General features: G+C 52.1%; 1 protein-coding gene across 1 annotated transcript in view; it reads right to left on the bottom strand.

The window, feature by feature from the left end:
• Positions 1-2,896: 2,896 nt before the first annotated feature.
• Positions 2,897-17,846, bottom strand: part of LOC137466852 (E3 ubiquitin-protein ligase BRE1A-like) — a 32,912-nt gene continuing 17,962 nt past the window's right edge. The window contains 8 exon segments of the mRNA XM_068178485.1: positions 2,897-3,073; positions 3,490-3,534; positions 3,536-3,592; positions 3,912-4,052; positions 4,933-5,058; positions 7,837-8,012; positions 9,308-9,457; positions 10,909-10,977. Coding sequence (XP_068034586.1) covers positions 2,897-3,073; positions 3,490-3,534; positions 3,536-3,592; positions 3,912-4,052; positions 4,933-5,058; positions 7,837-8,012; positions 9,308-9,457; positions 10,909-10,977 — 941 coding nt within the window.

Below are 17,846 nucleotides of genomic sequence, written 5' to 3'. Positions count from 1 at the left end.
CGGACAAACAGAACTGCAGAGCCCTAGGCCAGCATACCTGTGCCCTTCCCCTTTTCTCCCTTTCTCCCCTTCCTCTGTAAAATTTGTAACACGCTTTTGGAATGCCAGAAAGGGGTGCAAAAATAAACCAGGCAATAAGCTCTTCAGGAGAGCAGAATTGCAGCAGCCCACAGCCACTGCCACCCTCCTGAGTTCTCCTCCTTTCACAGCAAGTTTCTTATTCTCCTGGAAAGCACCAGCCATTCCCAAGGGACTGGAGAGACAAGGAGCATCCCAATGAGAGTTCCTCGTTTCTTCACCTGACAGTACAGTGAGATTCCACTTTCTTAGCCCTTTCTCTGCATTAATTTAAAACAAAGAAAAAGATACCAAAAAAGGTTTAAACCCTTGCCAATGCCAAGGGACATTGGCAGTACATCCCTTTGTTGGTACATCTTTTGTTGTGTTCTGTGTGGGTCTAGTCTCTGTTCATGGGAAGGCTCCTCACGGATGCCTCTTTACAGCAGGTCCTGTTCTGTGTTGGCAGTCCCTTCCCTCCTGGCACAGGCTCACCTGACAAATTCCTGGTGGCAAACCCACCACACACCATTCCTCAGCTCTGTCAGCACAAACGGAGGAGTGGCTGCTCTGAGGCTGTGGTGAAGGAACTCACCCAGCTTAAAATAACTTGGCAAAAACCAAACTACCACTTCTGTCTGCCTGTAAGCCTAGGCTGGGCTTCCACTCCCTCCCAGAGAGAAGCCGTGCAAACACTGCACTGACAGGTGAAGGGATGGATTCACAGTGGCATAGGACAAGGATGAGAAGGGAGAGGGGGCACGATTATAAATCAGTGTTTACCTCAAAAAGTGAAATGTTTGCCAGTTGGAAACTACTCCCTTAACATTCTCTGTCTTAAGATGACAATAAGGTCCTTTCTCACAGGTGAGGTGACTAAAGGGGCTCTGGACCATGATTTATTCAGATACCAAGGTCCCATCAAAACCAAAAGGAGTCACCAAAACCAACCCCTGGATGAAGAATGAGAATTGTGATTTCAGCAGCAATGTACCGAATGGGTGAGGAGGGGAAGGAAGTGTAAGCTGTTCAGCATCTGAATAAACACTGCATCAACCCAACTGACTGTGTTTTTTAAATATGTTTTCTACCAATTTTTAAAAACCATTTCCCAACACATCCTGTATTACAGAGAAAAAGAAAGTTTGTAACGCTGTCTCTTAACTCTTTGCTGGGGCTGCAAAGTTCAGGCTGCTGTTCACAGCTGTAAAAGGAACTCCTGCTGCTGTAGCCAAGGTGTTTGAAGATGCAGACAGTTTATTCATGAGCCAGGTCCCAGTGCAATGAAGAAGCATCTGTACCCCAAAATCTACAAGCAGCATTACCACATCATTCCTTAGCCAACTTGCTGCCAGAACCTGTAACCCCGGGAGCAATTTCCAGGGAAAGGGGAGCGGGTTCTACTCTCATTCCTTCTAACAGCTCTTACACCATGGCAGGAACTCTCAGCAGCCCAGGCTCCCCTTGGAAAGGCAGGATGCAGTGCTCCTTCTCACTTCTCAGGATTCCTCATCATTTACAAGGCGTTACTCATATATTCTGAATGTTTTCCCCAAGATAATGAATAGTGTAAGAGCCTGTAATGAACTCCTTTTACTTTGTATCTGGTATTTCCTGCAGGGAGGGGATGGAGGAAGGCAGGAGATTCCATGCTTCAGGGAAGGGACACCCATGAGACAAACCTCTGAGAGGTGCACCTTCCAGGCAAATTAAGTTTACTTAAACACTACATCCCAGGAAGAAATGTCACAGATCAACAAGTTCCCGTTTGGATTTTAGGAACAGGCTTCAAACCCTCAAAGCACAGGGAGCACCGAGACTCTAAGCCACACCACATCCCTGCCAAAATTCCCAGCAGCCATGACAAAATGGCTGCAGAAATAATGCAGCATCCTGGCCCTCCTGTTGTGTCAGGAATAAGCTACTGGGGATAGAGCCAAAGGGACAAAAGTTGTTCTAGCTGAGCATATCTTGAAAGGAGAGGAAGGAAGAGATCAAGTGTCTCTCCTGTAGAAGTTTAAAGCTTGTGAGAAATGTTTCCAAGAACTGGACAAAGGATGGGAGAGCAGACAGTACCAGAGGCAGGAGAACCAGAAAAATAAACCAAAGAACAGCTTTAAGAAGAATTTGTACATAACAAGGTCAATCTTTGTGGTAAAGCTGCAGCAAAGGAACCACTAAAAGCCTTTTTCTGAGAAGGACAATGGCAGCAATGCTTCAGCCTAGGGGAAGGTGAGCACATCAACCAGGGCTTGTCAGTGGAATGCTGTTTTCTAAGGGTCTCCAAGATCTCTCCTTTCTCCTCTGGTGGATATTCAGAAGTGTTTGTTTGGGGTAGGGTTTCCTAGTGCACCAACCCTCGAGGGTTCTTGCCCTGACTCAGGAAGGTGCACAGGTACCTAAGGAATTGCTCCACTTAGTCTACAGATTAATTTCCTTGGTCTCTATTGGGCCTGTTAATTGGGAAACACTTCCCTCCCAGGAGCAGTGCCATTCCTTGATGGGACTCAATTAGCATCCAAAGCAGAGCCCTCAAATAAAGCTCTCACTAATCTCTGCTGCAGCTCAGCTTCCATCCCACCAAGGCAGCACTTCAGCTGCACGTTCCCGCCTTGGCAGTGTGAAAGCAAGGGATGGGAAACTTCCTCTCAGGCACAAAAAGCACACAAAAACTGAGGGCATGACCAAAGGGACAGGGCCAAGAAAGGAAGCAAGATCCAGAGTGTATTTCTTTGGAGACCCTGAAGGCTGTTCCCAGAAGACACTGCAGCTCAGGCAGCAGAAGCTGAGAGGGAGGGAAGGAGGCTGGCTCAGCACCAGCAGGGGCTCTGAGAGGGCCTCAGCCGATGTAGATCCTGTGGGAGTCGTTGGCCCCGAAGGCCGCGTTGCACTTGGGGCACTTGCGCTGCCGCGTGTCGTAGCGCGTCTTCACACACTCGAAGCAGAAGACGTGGAAGCACCTGGTGAGCACCGCGTCTTTCTTGCGCATGTTGCAGCACGGGCACGTCAGGCAGGCCTGCAACACACAGACACACACACAGACACACAGACACACACAGACAGACAGACACACACACAGACACACACACACACACACACACAGACACACACACACAGACACACAGACACAGACACACACAGACATACAGACACACACACAGACACACACACAGACACACACAGACACACACACAGACACACACACAGACACACAGACACACACTCACAGACACACACACAGAGCTGTGAGGGGCCCTGCAGCCCAGCTGCTGTGCTCAGAGATGTCTCAGCATGTTGGTACTTCCATTCCTCAGAAGGACAAGGTGGTTTCTCCAGTGCCAGAGTACAGATGAGAGATGTCATACACTGAAAGTGTGCCTGCACACCTTCTGACTAAAGTAAAAAGGGAAGCTGAGGGACACAGACACTCACCTTGTAATCCTTGATTCCCTCCATCAGGATCTCATCACAGTTGGGGAACCATGTCAGGCTTCTTTGTGGTCTCCAGCTTCCTGCGCAACCTAGAAATATCTTCCTGCGGAAAAACAGGAGACCAAGTGAAGGAGCAGTACATTCTCTGTCAGCTTCTTCAGGGACCAAAGAGAAAGTGCACCTGGCTAAGAAATGCCAGCCATAGTTTCATCCCCTATAATCCAAGAGACAACATGATCATCTGATGCCACAAGTATTGTCAGTTATCAGGGGACAAAATCTGAAAGAGCCAAGACCCGATGAAGCCAAAGTCAAAGTGAAACTGGATACCAAGAGCAGTTCTGAAAAAAAGCAAGCTCAGTGTACAAGGAGAAGGACACTAAAGCAGACAGATCTTGAAGGATTGTGCATAGGGTATATACCTCAGCCCTTTTGAGGTTGAACATCTCCTTCTCTCTAGTTGCTCTGTTTTCCACAATCTCCTCCTGAAAATCATGTAACTGCTTCTGAGCCAGCTCTAGCTGGGCCTTCAGATCATCTGCAAGCTGGGCTGCATCCATGGCCTGAGAAAGAAAACCAGTATATAAGGACCAAACACAGAAGAACAGCTCTAGTGGTCTCTAGTCCCTTGTTCTTACCTTATTATCAACAAGTTCTAATCATTTAGCTTCAAGATTCCTTTGGGCAGAGCCAAACCCTGGCACACTGCAAGGCACATCTCTTACAAAAACACCCATGATCATCCAATTCTCTTCTTAACCTATTTTCAGCCTTCCAGCCTCCGTGTCTTCTCTATTAAAGTGTTCAGAGGCAGTTCTATCGCTGTCCCAGACAGAACTGCACGATACCTATTTCTAACAATCTCTCTTCACCAGTTCTCTTCTGACTTTATAACCAAGTGCCCTTAATACCACAAATTGTCCTATTAAACACAGGTCACTGCTGAATTCTCCCCAGCTCCTCTTCACAGGGATATTCCTGCTTTCCTTTCTGCCTGTTTTAATGTAATTTCTGCATTTCTACTAAAACTTAACAACAAAGGCAGCATCAGCTCTAAACTTAGACTTATTTTACTGGTAACACACCTACTTTACTCGTCTTAGGCATTTGTTGAAAGTATTCACATTCCCCAGCTGTATTTCCTTTTGCTTATCCCATCTTTGCTACAAAAGCTTTGACCCCAGTTCATCTGGCTGCTGTCTCTCTCTTCACCACAGGTTACACAGAAAAACATATGACCTGCTTCTCCTTATCAAAGGAAAACATCAGTCTCCAGTACTTTAATCATAATTCTCTCCAGGACTCCTCAGCCTTCTGATATACTCATCCAAAAGCAGGGAATACCAGGTTCTCTAATCCCAGTGAGAGCTCAGAGCCTTCCATGCCTCCCACAAGGCAGCAGCTCCACCTCACAACCCAAGAGGAAACGAAGGCATCGCTCACCTTGCGTTTGCTCATCACCAGGGCCTGTGTTCGCAGACCCAGCTCCTTCTCTCCCGTTCCAATGCTGCTCTGCAGTAAGTGTTCCTTCTCCTCCAGCTTACGTACAACCTGCAGCTGGGCATCCACCTTGGGAAGGGAGACAGAGGGAACAGAAGGAATTAATGTATGCTCTGTGGGTCTTCAGAGCTGTCATTCGAGCTGCAGGCTAAAACTACCCCTGCTTCCCCATCACCAGGGAGCACACATTCTGCTTGCCTTTTTCTCCCTGAACAGCTGTGCCTGTATCCAAAGAGCTGTACCCAGATCTCTATGGTCAACACTTTAAAGCTTAGCAGCCAAATATTTGCAACAAATATTTCTTAATTTTTGGACAGCGGCTTAAAGACTTGCTGCAAGGCAGCGAACAGTTCCACAGTGGTTCCAAGGACGACAGGATACAGAGTCATAGAATGGCCTGGATTGGAAGGGACCTTAAAGATCATTTAGTCCCAGCCTCCCTGGGATAACTTCCTCTAGGGCATGTGTTGTAGATGTCGGCGAACCCAATGGGAAGAATGATGATGTCTGACTTAGTTCAGAAGGCTGAATCATTTCTTTATTATAATTATGCTACGATACCTTAATATACTATATAAAAGAGGATACTAAAAACTACATGCTACTCTCTCTAACCATCATATCTCACTCCCTCACAACTCGTGACCCTGTTCTCCAGAGTCCAGACACAGGTGGATCGGATTGGCCATCAGGCCCAAACAATCCACCGTGATCCAACCAGGCATTCGCTCTAGGTAAACAATTCTCCAAACACATTCCACAAGAGAAAAACAAGGAGCAGAAATAGAAACTGTTTTCTCTTTCACTTCTCTCTGTGCACCTTTATAAAAATCCTGAGAGAGAGAGAAATGTGCTTGCCCCATTTTGGGGTCTCTGCTGAGGTGTGCAGGGATCCCTCACGAGGCACACAGGGATATTTCTGGCCTCTCCTAAGGTGTGCAGGGATCCCTCATGAGCTGTGCGTCAGGGTAAATGTGAGGGGTTTTTTTTACTCTTCTCAGCACAGCAAAGGGACACTTGGCCAAGGTTTTGCAAGGCTGGGAGAAAGCCTCTTGCAAACCCTTGTGCCCAGAAGGCTGCGGGCACAGCGGGCGGGCAGAGCCCGTCCCCTGGGCCAGGCCGGGCTGCTCAGGCCAGGCCGGGCCAGGCGAGGGCCCCGGCAGGGAAGGGCCACGGCCCTGGGCTCTGATGAGGCTGCTGAGCTCCGCCCTGGCCCTGAGCTGCAGCCCAAGACATTTACAGCCAGGGCCGTGCCCTGGGGCACAGGAGGCACCGGGGCTGCAGCTGAGGCCGCGCCCTCTCGCACTGAAGGGGGCTGGCTCTGTTCCTTGGGAGGATGCAGAGCCTTGTGCCTCAGCCTGATGGTGCAAAAATCCCCCCAACATCCCTCTGTTTGCAAAAAGAAAGGCTTAGTGCTCATTAATAGGAAAAGCTGTATGGGTGGCCTGCAGCTCATGTTCTTTTGTTGCCTGGGCCCCAGTCAAAGTCAGCAGGCAAAAGAAAGGATTTGCTGAGGAATGATCTTGGATCAAGCCAAACATTTACAGTCAGGGCAGTCCATTGGTATAGATGGGGGTACACTCTGGGGGTGCAGCTAAGGCCATGAGGTCACAGCAGGCTCTGGGGTCACAGCAGGCTCTGGGGTCACAGCAGGCTGAGGTCACAGCAGGCTCTGGGGTCACAGCAGGCTGAGGTCACAGCAGGCTCTAAGGTCCCAGAGGTGCCAGAGCCCCGTGCTTGCACAGAACGCCTTTTAGGTTTTTTTGTTGTTGTTGTTGTTGACCCCCTGGGAGCACTTGTAGTTCTCCACCCCTGCTATTTTTAAATTCCTCCAATTGCTTTCTCAGGGGACACTGGTTAACCCAGTGCCCAAGGTTCTTACAAAGCAGGCGTGGCTTTGTGGGGTCAACCATTGCTGGTCCTCGCTGCTGCCCAGTGTGCCGCTGTGCTGATGGAATGGGTGCTGGGCTGGCAACGGTGACTCTCTGTGGTGGCCTTGGCAGCAGCTTTGGTCTGGTGTCCTGAGCCACACTCCACAGAGGCACTTTCCTGTTACAAACTAGAAGCTTATCTTTTAGTGTGGGGGGCTCCAAAGGTAAGCTTAAAATCGCAGCTCGACACTGTTCATTCGCATTTGCAAATGCCATTTCCTCTAAAACTTCTTCCCTTGCATTTTCTTTCCTAACTTGGATTTCAATAGCTCTAGTTAACCTTTCCAGAAATTTCAAAAAAGGCTCTGATGGTAGCTGTGTGATCTTACTATATGGCTCGAGAGGGCCGTCAGGTTGAAGGGCAAAGAAGGCTTTTTCAGCTGCATCTCTGACTCTCTCAAGGACTACCACAGGGATTACTGCAGCTTGGACTGGGGCCAGAGACCACTGGCCCTCACCAGAGAGATGCTCGATGGTAATTGGCACACCACTGGCATCCTTTGCTGTGTTTGGATCAGCATGCAAGTCTGGGAGGGCCTCTTTCAGCAGCTGTTTCCATGCCACTTCCCATAGTTTGAATTCTGTAGAGGTCATGAGGCACGAAAAAGCTGTTTTAAATCATGTGGGACTAGTACAGCCCTACCCAGTTCGGCCTTTAAAAGGCCACGGAAGCATGGGCTCTGTGGGCCATACTGTTGGTGTGTTTTGCAAATCTCTCTTATTATTTGCTGTGCAAAAGCTTTCCAATTAGCAGCTGTGGCTCCTGCCCCTTGCCCTGCATGCTGATATGAGACAGGGGCGAGTGAGAAATCGGGACCCTGCATTGGCTCTGCAGTTCCCTGCTGCTTTTCCCTTGAACGGGAAGCATTGGGATCACTGGTGTGGCTACAGGGGCGAGCAGTGGGCGAGCCCCCACCGTGGGAACCCGGGCAGGGGGCGGGGCCACCGTGGGAACAGGGGGCGGGGCCACCGTGGGAACAGGGGGCGGGGCCACCGTGGGAACAGGGGGCGGGGCCACTGTGGGAACAGGGGGCGGGGATAGGGGCGGCAGGGGGTGGGGCCACACGGTGACGTCACGTCGGCAGACGCCCCCTGGGGGAGGGGCGGAGCTGAGGGAGTGCCAGGTAAGGTGGGGGAAGGGAAGGTGTCACGAGGATCGGGGGGGTGAGGGGAAAGAAAGAATTTTTGGGATGCTGAGGGGAATCATGGGAAGAAGGAGACCAGGTAGGGCGCGGTGCCACATGGCATCCTCCATTTTCTTGGCTCTCTGGGGACTGGGAGCCATTTGGGTGGTCACTGCTCTCCAAAAAAACAACACATGCTCGGGGTTTCTGGGCTGGGGAGACAGGGTGGGGAGAATTCCACGCGGTCTGGCCAGGACTTTGTGGACAGAGGGACTCGGACATTTTAAGATGCTCAGGGAGCCGGCTTCCCTGGGCGTGAGCAGAGTCTGCTCTCCTTAAAATACCGAGTTTTGGGGAAGAGGGTTCAGAACTGGGGTGGGGAGAAATAGGAAGAGCAGAGGTACATTCCTTGTTAGTTGGCTTTTCCTTCACTTCCCTTTGCTTGAGTAAAGCTGATCGAACTTGCAAACTCCAAAACACAAATTCAGCTGAAGACGTGTCCCCAGACCTTCCCAAGGTTATCAATTTGTGACCCACTGTGTCCCAAAAGTGGGTATTGTGGACTTGTTCAGGAGAAACTTGCGGGAAGCGTAGAAAAAGCCACCTTATAAACTGTTTTAATTTTCCCTTAGAAAACTATACATCTCCGCTAACTAGCATTCCTATAATCTGATAATATACGCCTTTCTGTGCTGTGCTTAGCTTAGCCCCCATTGTAGATGTAAAAGGCACAGCCCAACCTCACACCGACCAAAAACAAACCCGAATTCGGTACCGATTTCCAAACACCGCGGTTAAGAAGAGAAAACACCCAGCTTTTAGCCCTTTCCAGTGCAGCAGCCTGTGCGGCTTTTAAAACTGCCGCCGGCAGCAGCAGGGATCCCCCGCGCCATGCGGAGGAGCCGCGGCTCAGCGCCGCCCACGCCCAGCGAGAAAGCCCGAGCCATGGTTCTGCCCCCGCTGCCCGCGCCCTCCCGCTGCTCCCGGGAGCCGCCGCCGCCACCCGCTGTGCCGCGGGAGAATCCGAACGCCCCGCACTGCGCTGAGGGGGCGGGCAGAGCCCCCCGCTCCCCCTGAGCCAGCGGCGCTGCCGCTGCCACGCGGGTTTTAAAAACGGCAGAGCCGCGCCGTCCGGGGCTATCGCTCCTGACCCCGCGGGGCTGCGCAGCCTTGCCGTGCTCGAAATAAGAGCGAAAAAGAACAAGTCCCTCGTCAGGGACTGTTTCTGAGCTCCCCACCCCGCTATGGAGCGGGGATACTCACCCAAATCGGTGTCCTGGTCCGGCGGGGTCTTCTCTTCACCTGAACAGGACTCCTCGGGGCAGGAGGAGCTGCCCTGTTCTTCCTCTGGGAAGGTCTGGCTCACCAAAAAGGAGGTGCGCTTCCCAGAGGTGCAGGACATCCACAAGTATTCTGTGGATAAAGCCCAAAGTCTCTCCTGGAGAGCTATGTCCTCAAAGCTCTGCCAGTGGACGCCAAGCTGCCTTAAAGCCTCTCCGTGGTCTTGTGAGGCTCCGAGAGCTCCGGAGTGTCCCATCGGTGCGGCAGGGTCGGGCCAGCCTCCACGTCAGGTTGCCAAAATATTGGTGTTACCGATATCGAGGACAGGATGTGCCTTGGCTTGTCTGGCCCTGCTGCTGAACCAAATAGCAGCCACTGCGGTGTTTCACCCCGGAGACACTTTTGCCCGGCTGGATGTTGCAGCTGGGAGCATGGAGACAAGTCCAGACATGCCAGAGCTCCGGTGGCGGCGGGATGGAGTGAGTGGAAGCACACTGGGGGCAACTGGGATTTACTGGGAGAGACCGAGAGTGACTGGGATCACAGAGGAATCATAAAGGAAGTTACTGGAATAATACTGAGAGTATCTGGGAGTAACTGGAATCATACTGGGTGACTTGGAGTGACTGGGACCACACTGGAGGCAAATGGTAGCATAATGAGAGTGACTGGATTCATACTGGGATCATACTGGGAAGGACTGGAACCATACTAGGAGTGCCTGGAACTATTATAGGGGTGAATGGGAACACACCTGGGAACATGCTGGGACCATACTGGGATGATACTGGGAGTGACTGGGATGATACTGGGATCACACTGAGTGTAACTGGAAGTGACTGGGACCATACTGGGGGTGACAGGGAGCCACAGGGCCCATGCTGGGAGTGACCTGGGGGGAACTGGGGGAACTGGCCCAGCTGGGGCTCAGGGTTGTTCTCCCTCAGGGCTGCCCCAGGTCCTGCTGCCACCCCCGGCCCTACAGAACTGAGGGACAGGGGATACGGACAGGGGACAGCCAAGGGACAGAGGACAGGGACAGGGCACAGCCGAGGGACAGGGGACAGCCAGGGAACACGGCCTGGCCGAGGGACACTGAGCTCCAGCACTTTGGGCTGTTGCCCTTGGGCTCCCAGCGCAGGCCCAGGGGCAGAATCCCCTTCAGAAACTGTTGTTTGCTTTCAGCTCTGCTCTGGAACATTCCCCAGGAGCCCTGCAATGGCTGCAGCCCGGCCGGGTGCCCGGGGCCACCAAAGCCGCTCCGGCAGTGCCCTCCTGCCCCAGGCAGGGCACACAACACCCAAGGAAAGGCTCGTGCTGGGCTCAGGGCAGGGACAGGGCACTCCCCTGGCGCTGCCCTTCCCCTCCCACACCCACCTTTGTGCTCCAGAGCCTCCCGACCATATCTGATGTATTTTGGGGGCCCTTCCACACAGGTGTGTCCCAGGTAATGCTTCATCTACTCCACCATGATCCCTTTGGATTCCCAGCACCTGTGGGTGATCCAGGCGGCACCGTCGGACACTGCAAAGCTCCCGGATCCCAGCTGGAAGCAGATGAAATCCCAGCCCTCGTAGCCATACCGGTGGGATCCATGGACACTCCGTTGGACAGGAGGTCACAGCTGGAAACCACCTGCACCCTGTGCAGACCTGGGAACGAGGAGAGAACAGACCCATGGAGTCGTGTCCCAGCCACAGAGAGCCCCTTGGAGCTCCCTGGATTCCCATCCCAGCCCCAGAGATCCCCCCCATCCCCAGAGATCCCATCCCAGCCCCTCAGAGTCCTCCATTCCCACAGATCCCATCCCAGCCCCCAGCTCCCCCCACTCCCCCCGCTCTGGTTGTACCAGCCCCGTCTCCAGGTCACTGTTGGCCACGGGCCGGTTCCTGTCTTTGAGCCGGTCCTGGCTATCCCCATATCCCAGCTCTGGCTATCCCCATATCCCAGCTCTGCCTGTCCCAATGTCCCAGCTCTGGCTATCCCCATATCCCAGCTCTGGCTGTCCCAATATCCCAACTCTGCCTATCCCAATATCCCAGCTCTGGCTGTCCCAATATCCTGGCTCTGGCTATCCCAATGTCCCAGCTCTGGCTGTCCCAATATCCCTGCTCTGGCTGTCCCAATATCCCAGCTCTGGCTGTCCCAATATCCCAGCTCTGGCTATCTCAATATCCTGGCTCTGGCTATCCCAATAGCCCAACTCTGGCTATCCCAATGTCTTGGCTGGCAGAGCTGGGAAGGAGGTTCAGAGGCTCAGAGCCAAGGAAAGGGGGTTCAGGGACTGGGAGAGCTGGGATGGGGTGTCCAGGGAATCCTGTGTCCGGGAAAGGCGGTGCCAGGGCTCCTGAGTATGAGGAAAGGAGGGGCTGGGGGCTGGGAAAGGCAGGAATGGGGGCCCAGGGGTCCCAGGTCAGGGAAAAGGGTGGGGCTGGGGGCTGGGAGAGGCGGGGGGCCGGGAACAGGTTGTGTTTGTGCCGGGTAAGGGGGTGCAGGGGGTCTGAGTGCCGGGCAAAGGGGTAAAAGGGTGTGTCAGTTCTCAGGAATGGGGGTGCAAGGGGGTCTCAGGGTCACAGAAATGGGGGGCAGGGACGTGGATATGTAGAAGGGAGTTCCAGGGGGTCCTTGAGCCCAGGAAAGGGAAGTCCAGGGTTTCCCAAAATGGGAGTACCAGGTACTCCTTAACCCCAATGCAGCATTAAGAAGCAGCATTCTTTATTCAGCCAGGTGCATGGGGGATAGCTCCTCCCAAAGCCAATTTATCATCTGGTAACATGAGGTCACAGAGTGGGCTATGACATCACAGAGGGGGTTATGTGAGGTCATTGAGAAGCTATGGCATCACAGATTGCCTCTGTGACTTCACAGAGCCAGCTGTGACATCACAGGACAGAGGTCTGAAATCACAGAACAGACTATGACATCAATGAGTTTGCTGTGACATCAGAGAACAGCTGTGTGACATTAGAGAATGGGCTGTGACATCTCAGAGCAGGCTGTGGCATCACAGAGGGGCTGTGTGACATCCCAGAAGGGCTGTGTGACGCCACTGGGTTGGTCATTCTGCCCCAGCTTCCCCTCACAGTTTCTCCCAACAAGTCCAATGCTGTTCATGCCCAGCGGGTTCCCTGTCCCCCGGTATCCCCCCGGTCCACCTGGAGCCACAGCCCCCACCAAAGGATGTTCCACAGGTTTCCTCCCAGAGCCTGACATGGGGAAAAGGGGCCAGGGCTGTGTGACCAGGACATCAAGGACGTGGATTATCCAGGTCCCTGTGGCCTGGGTTGGGTTCCCCAGGGCAGGAAAGATGTCTGGCAGCTGGAGCAGGGTTAGGGAAGGGCCTGCAAGGTGGGGCTGGAGCCCTTGGGCTGTGAGCAGAGGCTGAGGGAGCTGGGCTTGTCCAGCCTGGAACAGGGAAGGCTGAGGGGCTCCTCATCCCAGCCTGGCAGTGCCAGCGAGGAGGGGATGGAGAACACAGAGCCAGGCTCTTCACCAGGGGCCTGGTGGGAGACAGAAGCCAATGGGTGGAAGGGGAAAGAAGGGAGATCAGCCAGGCCAGGAGGAGATTAAATGAGTCAGGCTGGTTTCAGCATTTCCTCAACACCAAAAGCAGCCTGACCTCCCTTCTCCATCTACCACTGACAGCTTTGCAAATCAGGAATTGTTGGAGATGTTTTGCCCCCACTGCAGGACAATCATCCTGATACAAGAACTTAATTGTGTTTATACCTATCACAGAACCACGGTTGTCTAAAATCAATTCTAGTATGGAAATCACTTGTGGATGGTGGACTCATCAGATGCTGCTGGGATGTTGCACATAGCTCAGGGAAGAGTGTGATTGTTATTAAATTGTGTCCTGTTCAACCATGGTCTGTTGGCCATGAAGAGAAACTTTCTGTGCCTCTGACTCTCACCAGTTTCCGACCCCCAAAGGTCACAAACCTGATGAGTTGTGGTTCCCACTCCAGCGGTGGCACTTGGACCTCCCTCTATCCCCAGAGCAGAGCTCCCTTGTCCCAGAAAGTCCCTGGCAATGCAGGGATGAAGGAAACAGGACAGGCTGTGGGGATCAGGGGCAGGGCACGGCCAGGGATTTGGGGTGGTTGTGAGCCCAGGGCAGGACCCGGCCCTTGGCCTTGGTGAACCTCATCCAATTGTCCTGGGCCCATGGCTCCAGCCTGTCCAGATCCCTCTGCAGAGCTTCTGCCCTCCAGCACAGCCACACTCCCACCCAGCTTGGGCTCACCTGGGAACTGACTGAGGGTGCCCTCGATGGCCTCGTCCAGATCAGCAATCAAGAGATTTCACTGACCTGGCCCCAGTCCTGAGCCTTGGGGACATCCCTGGATGTGACTCCATTCCTCAGCTGCTCTGAGTGCCAGGGTTTGGATGAGGGGAATGGTGGGGAGGGGTTGGGGACAAAGTGTTATCGATTGCCAGACGTGAAGGGTCTTGATTTTCACATCTGTTCAGACTGCATTAGGAGGTGCTGGGGATCAATATCAATTGGACATTGCTGATATCAAACTACAAACAGGAAAAACAGGAAAAGAAAACACGACAAAACAGTTCTCTCTGCATAGATTTCAAAACAGTATATTCACTTTAAATACACTCCTGAAATCTGTCTAATTAACCTCAGAAGGATTGAAAACTTCAATTATTCCCAGCGGCATTTCTTGTCTGGGAGTTTTAAATAAATAGTTATGAGCCTTTTTCACTGAGTTCCTGAACTGAAGAGCTCAAGAAAGAATAGGCCTCTGGAGTAGTGAAATTCATCAATAATCTCCAAGTGGCTGAGGATCCATCCCCATCAGAGCAGCGATGACCAGCAATGGGCACAGCTTTGTGGCTGCCCCAGCTCTGGGATGGGCCCTGGGCCTGGAGCAGGAGCAGCTCTGGAGGGCCCCAAGGCCGGGCTCTTGTGCTGGCCTGGGCAGATGGGATGGCAGCAGGGGCTGCAGAGCTCTCAGCACCTCAGCCCGAGGGGAGCAGGGCACCCAGGGAGCCTCCTTTGGCCTTGGCCAAGCCCCTTCCCCCATGGCTGGGGCTGAGTCCTGGCTGAGCTGCAGCTGCTGCTGTGCCCTGGCCAGGGGCTGAGGCCGTGGGGCCAGTGGCCAGAGCAGCCTGGGCTGAGCAGAGCTGTGGGGCCAGAGCCGGCTGGGCTGTGCTGGGGAGAGGCCCTTGGTGCTGCACAGAGCTCAGGGCAGCTGGCAGAGCTTGCAGGGAGCTGGGCTGGGCTCAGAGAGCCTGGCACAGAAACCATCAGTGTCCATCCCAGCCTGGCTGAGCGTGCAGGGCAGGACTCAGCCCAGGCCTTGTGGGGCAGGGCCAGCGCCTGTGCAAGGCATGGAAAACAGGCAAGTGCCCGAGAGAGGAGGCTGCTCTGTGCCCTTGGGGGCATGGACACAGCAGGAACACTCAGGAGCCCAAAGAGCCTCCACGGCTGTGCTGGAGACCAAGGCTGGAGCAGGGAAATGCAGGGCTGCTGCGCCATGGGGAGGGCATTGAATGCCAGCACACACCTCAGCTCTCTGATGGTCCCGGCACCATGCTGGGCCCTGTTTCAGGCTGGAGCAGAGCAGATGTTGATGGCACAGGAGCCCTGCGGGGCTGGCAGGGACCTGCAGCTTGCAAGGTGCTCTGCTCCCCCTCAGCTCCTCTCTGAGAGATCCAATCCCAGCTCGGCACCTCAGGGCACAAGTGGCACTGCCTGGTCATGGGCACACAGCTGATGTTGACACACAGGGTTAGGAATTAGAAGGATGTTGATTACAAATAGATATTTAGATTATATATATATTGTTTAATATTTGCTGCATTTTACTGTGCTAACTGCCTGTCATGGGATGACAGGGTGCACCTGTGAGAGCAATATGGAAGAATGCAAGGATGTGTGATAAGGGAAGGATGACGTTCATCAAAACAGGACAAAGTTACAAGGCTACCGAGATAACAAGGCTCCTCAGAGCCCCAAACCAGATTAGACCAACCTCGTGGTTTGGATTGTGACCGCAGGATCCGTAAGCTTGCACACGAAGACGGGGTGAGAGGGTCAGCTTTGATGATGACCATTTACTTCATCCCCCTGCAACCCCCAAGACAACCACCAGAGACAAGTATGAAGGCGAAGGCACAAGGGACTGATAAGCTGATTAGCATATGAAGCAGGACAAGATGGAGCCAGGAAATGAATGTGCATAATTGTATTGCAAAACCTAATGTATATGTAACATTTTAGAGGATAAAAAAGAATGCTGAGAGTTATTAGATGCTCATGCCTTTGCAAAAGTATCCTGCATGTGCCCAGCCAAAAAAATGCCAATGTTATAACTCACTTTGTCTTTGAGTTTTAGAGTCTTTCCACGCATCAATGTCTGCCTGGAAAGGGGCACAAGTTTTAATATCTGGTATTTTCATAATATACAAGCAAATCTTTATTATCTGGGTCATTTGATGGCAAAGAAATGGCAAAGTATTCCCTGCAGGAACAGGAATTTCCTGGATCTACTAGATTCTTCTAGTGACGGCAGGAGAAGAAATACAGATTTTCCCCCCTCCCTTTGCCATCAACATTCAGTCTAATATTTAATTACCCTCTCCCTTCAGGTGTTTCCAGCTCTCCTGGTTAAATGGCCTATCTAAGGACATCTCTTCATTTGGAGCAGCTGGATTTATGTCCTTCCTGTTGCTCCCAGATTTCCTCCTGCAGCTGTTCTGTGGTCATTCCAATTTGTCTCCCTTCACTGCTTTCATGCTTTGAACTTCAGGGAGTTGCCCAGTCTTTCATAAGTTTAAATAACTCCTTAGTCAGCACATTAGTTGTATTTTTATATTTTATATCACCTCTTATGTCTTTGTCAAAATCCTTCCTCTATGGCAATCCCTTGTGGATGGCAGACATGTCAGACGTTGCTGGGATGTCACAAGGAGCTGAGGGAAGGGTTTTGATGTTTGTTAAATTTTATCATGTTCACATTTTTTATGTTGGCCATGAAGAGAAACCTTCCTGTGCCTCTGAGTCTCACCAGTTCCTGGCCCCTCAAAGGACACAAACCTGATGAGTTGTGGTTCCCGCTCCAGTGATTGCACTTGGACCTCCCTCCATCCCCAGAGCAGAGCTCCCTTGTCCCAGAAAGTCCCTGGCAATGCAGGGATGAAGGAAACAGGACAGGCTGTGGGGATCAGGGGCAGGGCAGAGCCAGAGAGAAGAATGACTTTTGCATTTGATGGAGCTGTGCCTTCCCTTGGCTTTGTTGGATGACAAGAAATGAACATCCCTCTGTGTCTGGAGCAGCTTCTTCTCCAAGGAAAGCAGGTGGGAGTGGGAGCCAAGGAGCTGAAACCTGCAGGTGCAGCCTGGGTGGAGGGAGCTCAGATTTGCGCAAGGCTGCTCTGAGTGCCAGGGCTTGGATGGGGGAAATGGTGGGTTGGGGGTAGGGACAGAGTCTGACTGATTGTCAGCCACGAAGGGTCTTGATTTTCATATCTATTCCAACTGCATGAGGAGGTACTTGGATTCAGTGTCAATTGGAGATTGCACAGATCAATGTATTACCAGGGAAAAAAAACCCAAACAGGACCAAAAAAATGGTTTCTCACTGACTTTGTAAACATAATACATTCACTTTTAATATACTACTGAGATCTGTTGAATCAAGCACAAAAGATTTGAAAACTTAAATCAAACAATTCCCAGAGGCTTGGCTTGTTAATCTGTTCTGAATGTTAATGAGCCCTGGGACACTGAATTCCTGAAGTGAAGAGCTGAAGCCTCTGGAGCAGTAAAATTCTGCAGCAGCCTCCAAGTTGCTGAGGATGTCAGCAGCCCCCACTGAGGCCATCCCTGCCCAGAGACCGTGGGGGAATGGGCAGACAAGGAGAGTGTCCCTGGGGCTGGGGCAGCAGAACTCAGAGGCACCAGCGGCTCCAGCTGGGAAATGGAGTGTGGAATGTGGCTGTGAAAGCCCTGCCTGGGCTGTGCCAAGCAGGACACACAAGCCCTGACTCCCATCCCCCAAACAATTCTCTCAAGGAGACATTTAAGAGGAATTACAATTGTTTGTGTCCTCTGAGTTGGATGAACAGGAGAAATACCAACAAGAGATTCTTTGGAGCTCCGAACAACAAAACAGCCTTTACTGGCAACTTTAGAAAATCAGAGAAACTTTGGCAGAAGGTTTAATATGACATTCAATTCACACAAAACACTTCCCAAAGCATTAACTTGGCCCATTCAAATTCACAAACTCTAAGCCTGATCAATTTAAAGTTAATCAAAATGTGCGAGAGTACAGAAATAGAAGAAGAAGACACAGAGAGAGAGAAAGACAGAAAAAGATACACAGAAGCACACAGACAGCTACCAAATTCTGGATTCCAGAGGGGTTCAGATAGAAATTCCAAGAGGAGGTAGGGTCAAGACGTGTGCTTGCCTTGTGCCCAGCCTTAAGTACCCCTTGGTGTTCCTGGGCCCTTCCCCTAGGTGGGACTTGGGGTCATTTGGTCACTCAGGAGC

Source organism: Anomalospiza imberbis, unplaced genomic scaffold, assembly GCF_031753505.1.
Source record: "Anomalospiza imberbis isolate Cuckoo-Finch-1a 21T00152 unplaced genomic scaffold, ASM3175350v1 scaffold_447, whole genome shotgun sequence".
Lineage (NCBI taxonomy): Eukaryota > Metazoa > Chordata > Aves > Passeriformes > Viduidae > Anomalospiza > Anomalospiza imberbis.
The sequence above is the reverse complement of the archived record's forward strand: the minus strand, read 5'-3'. Positions and strand labels throughout refer to the sequence as shown.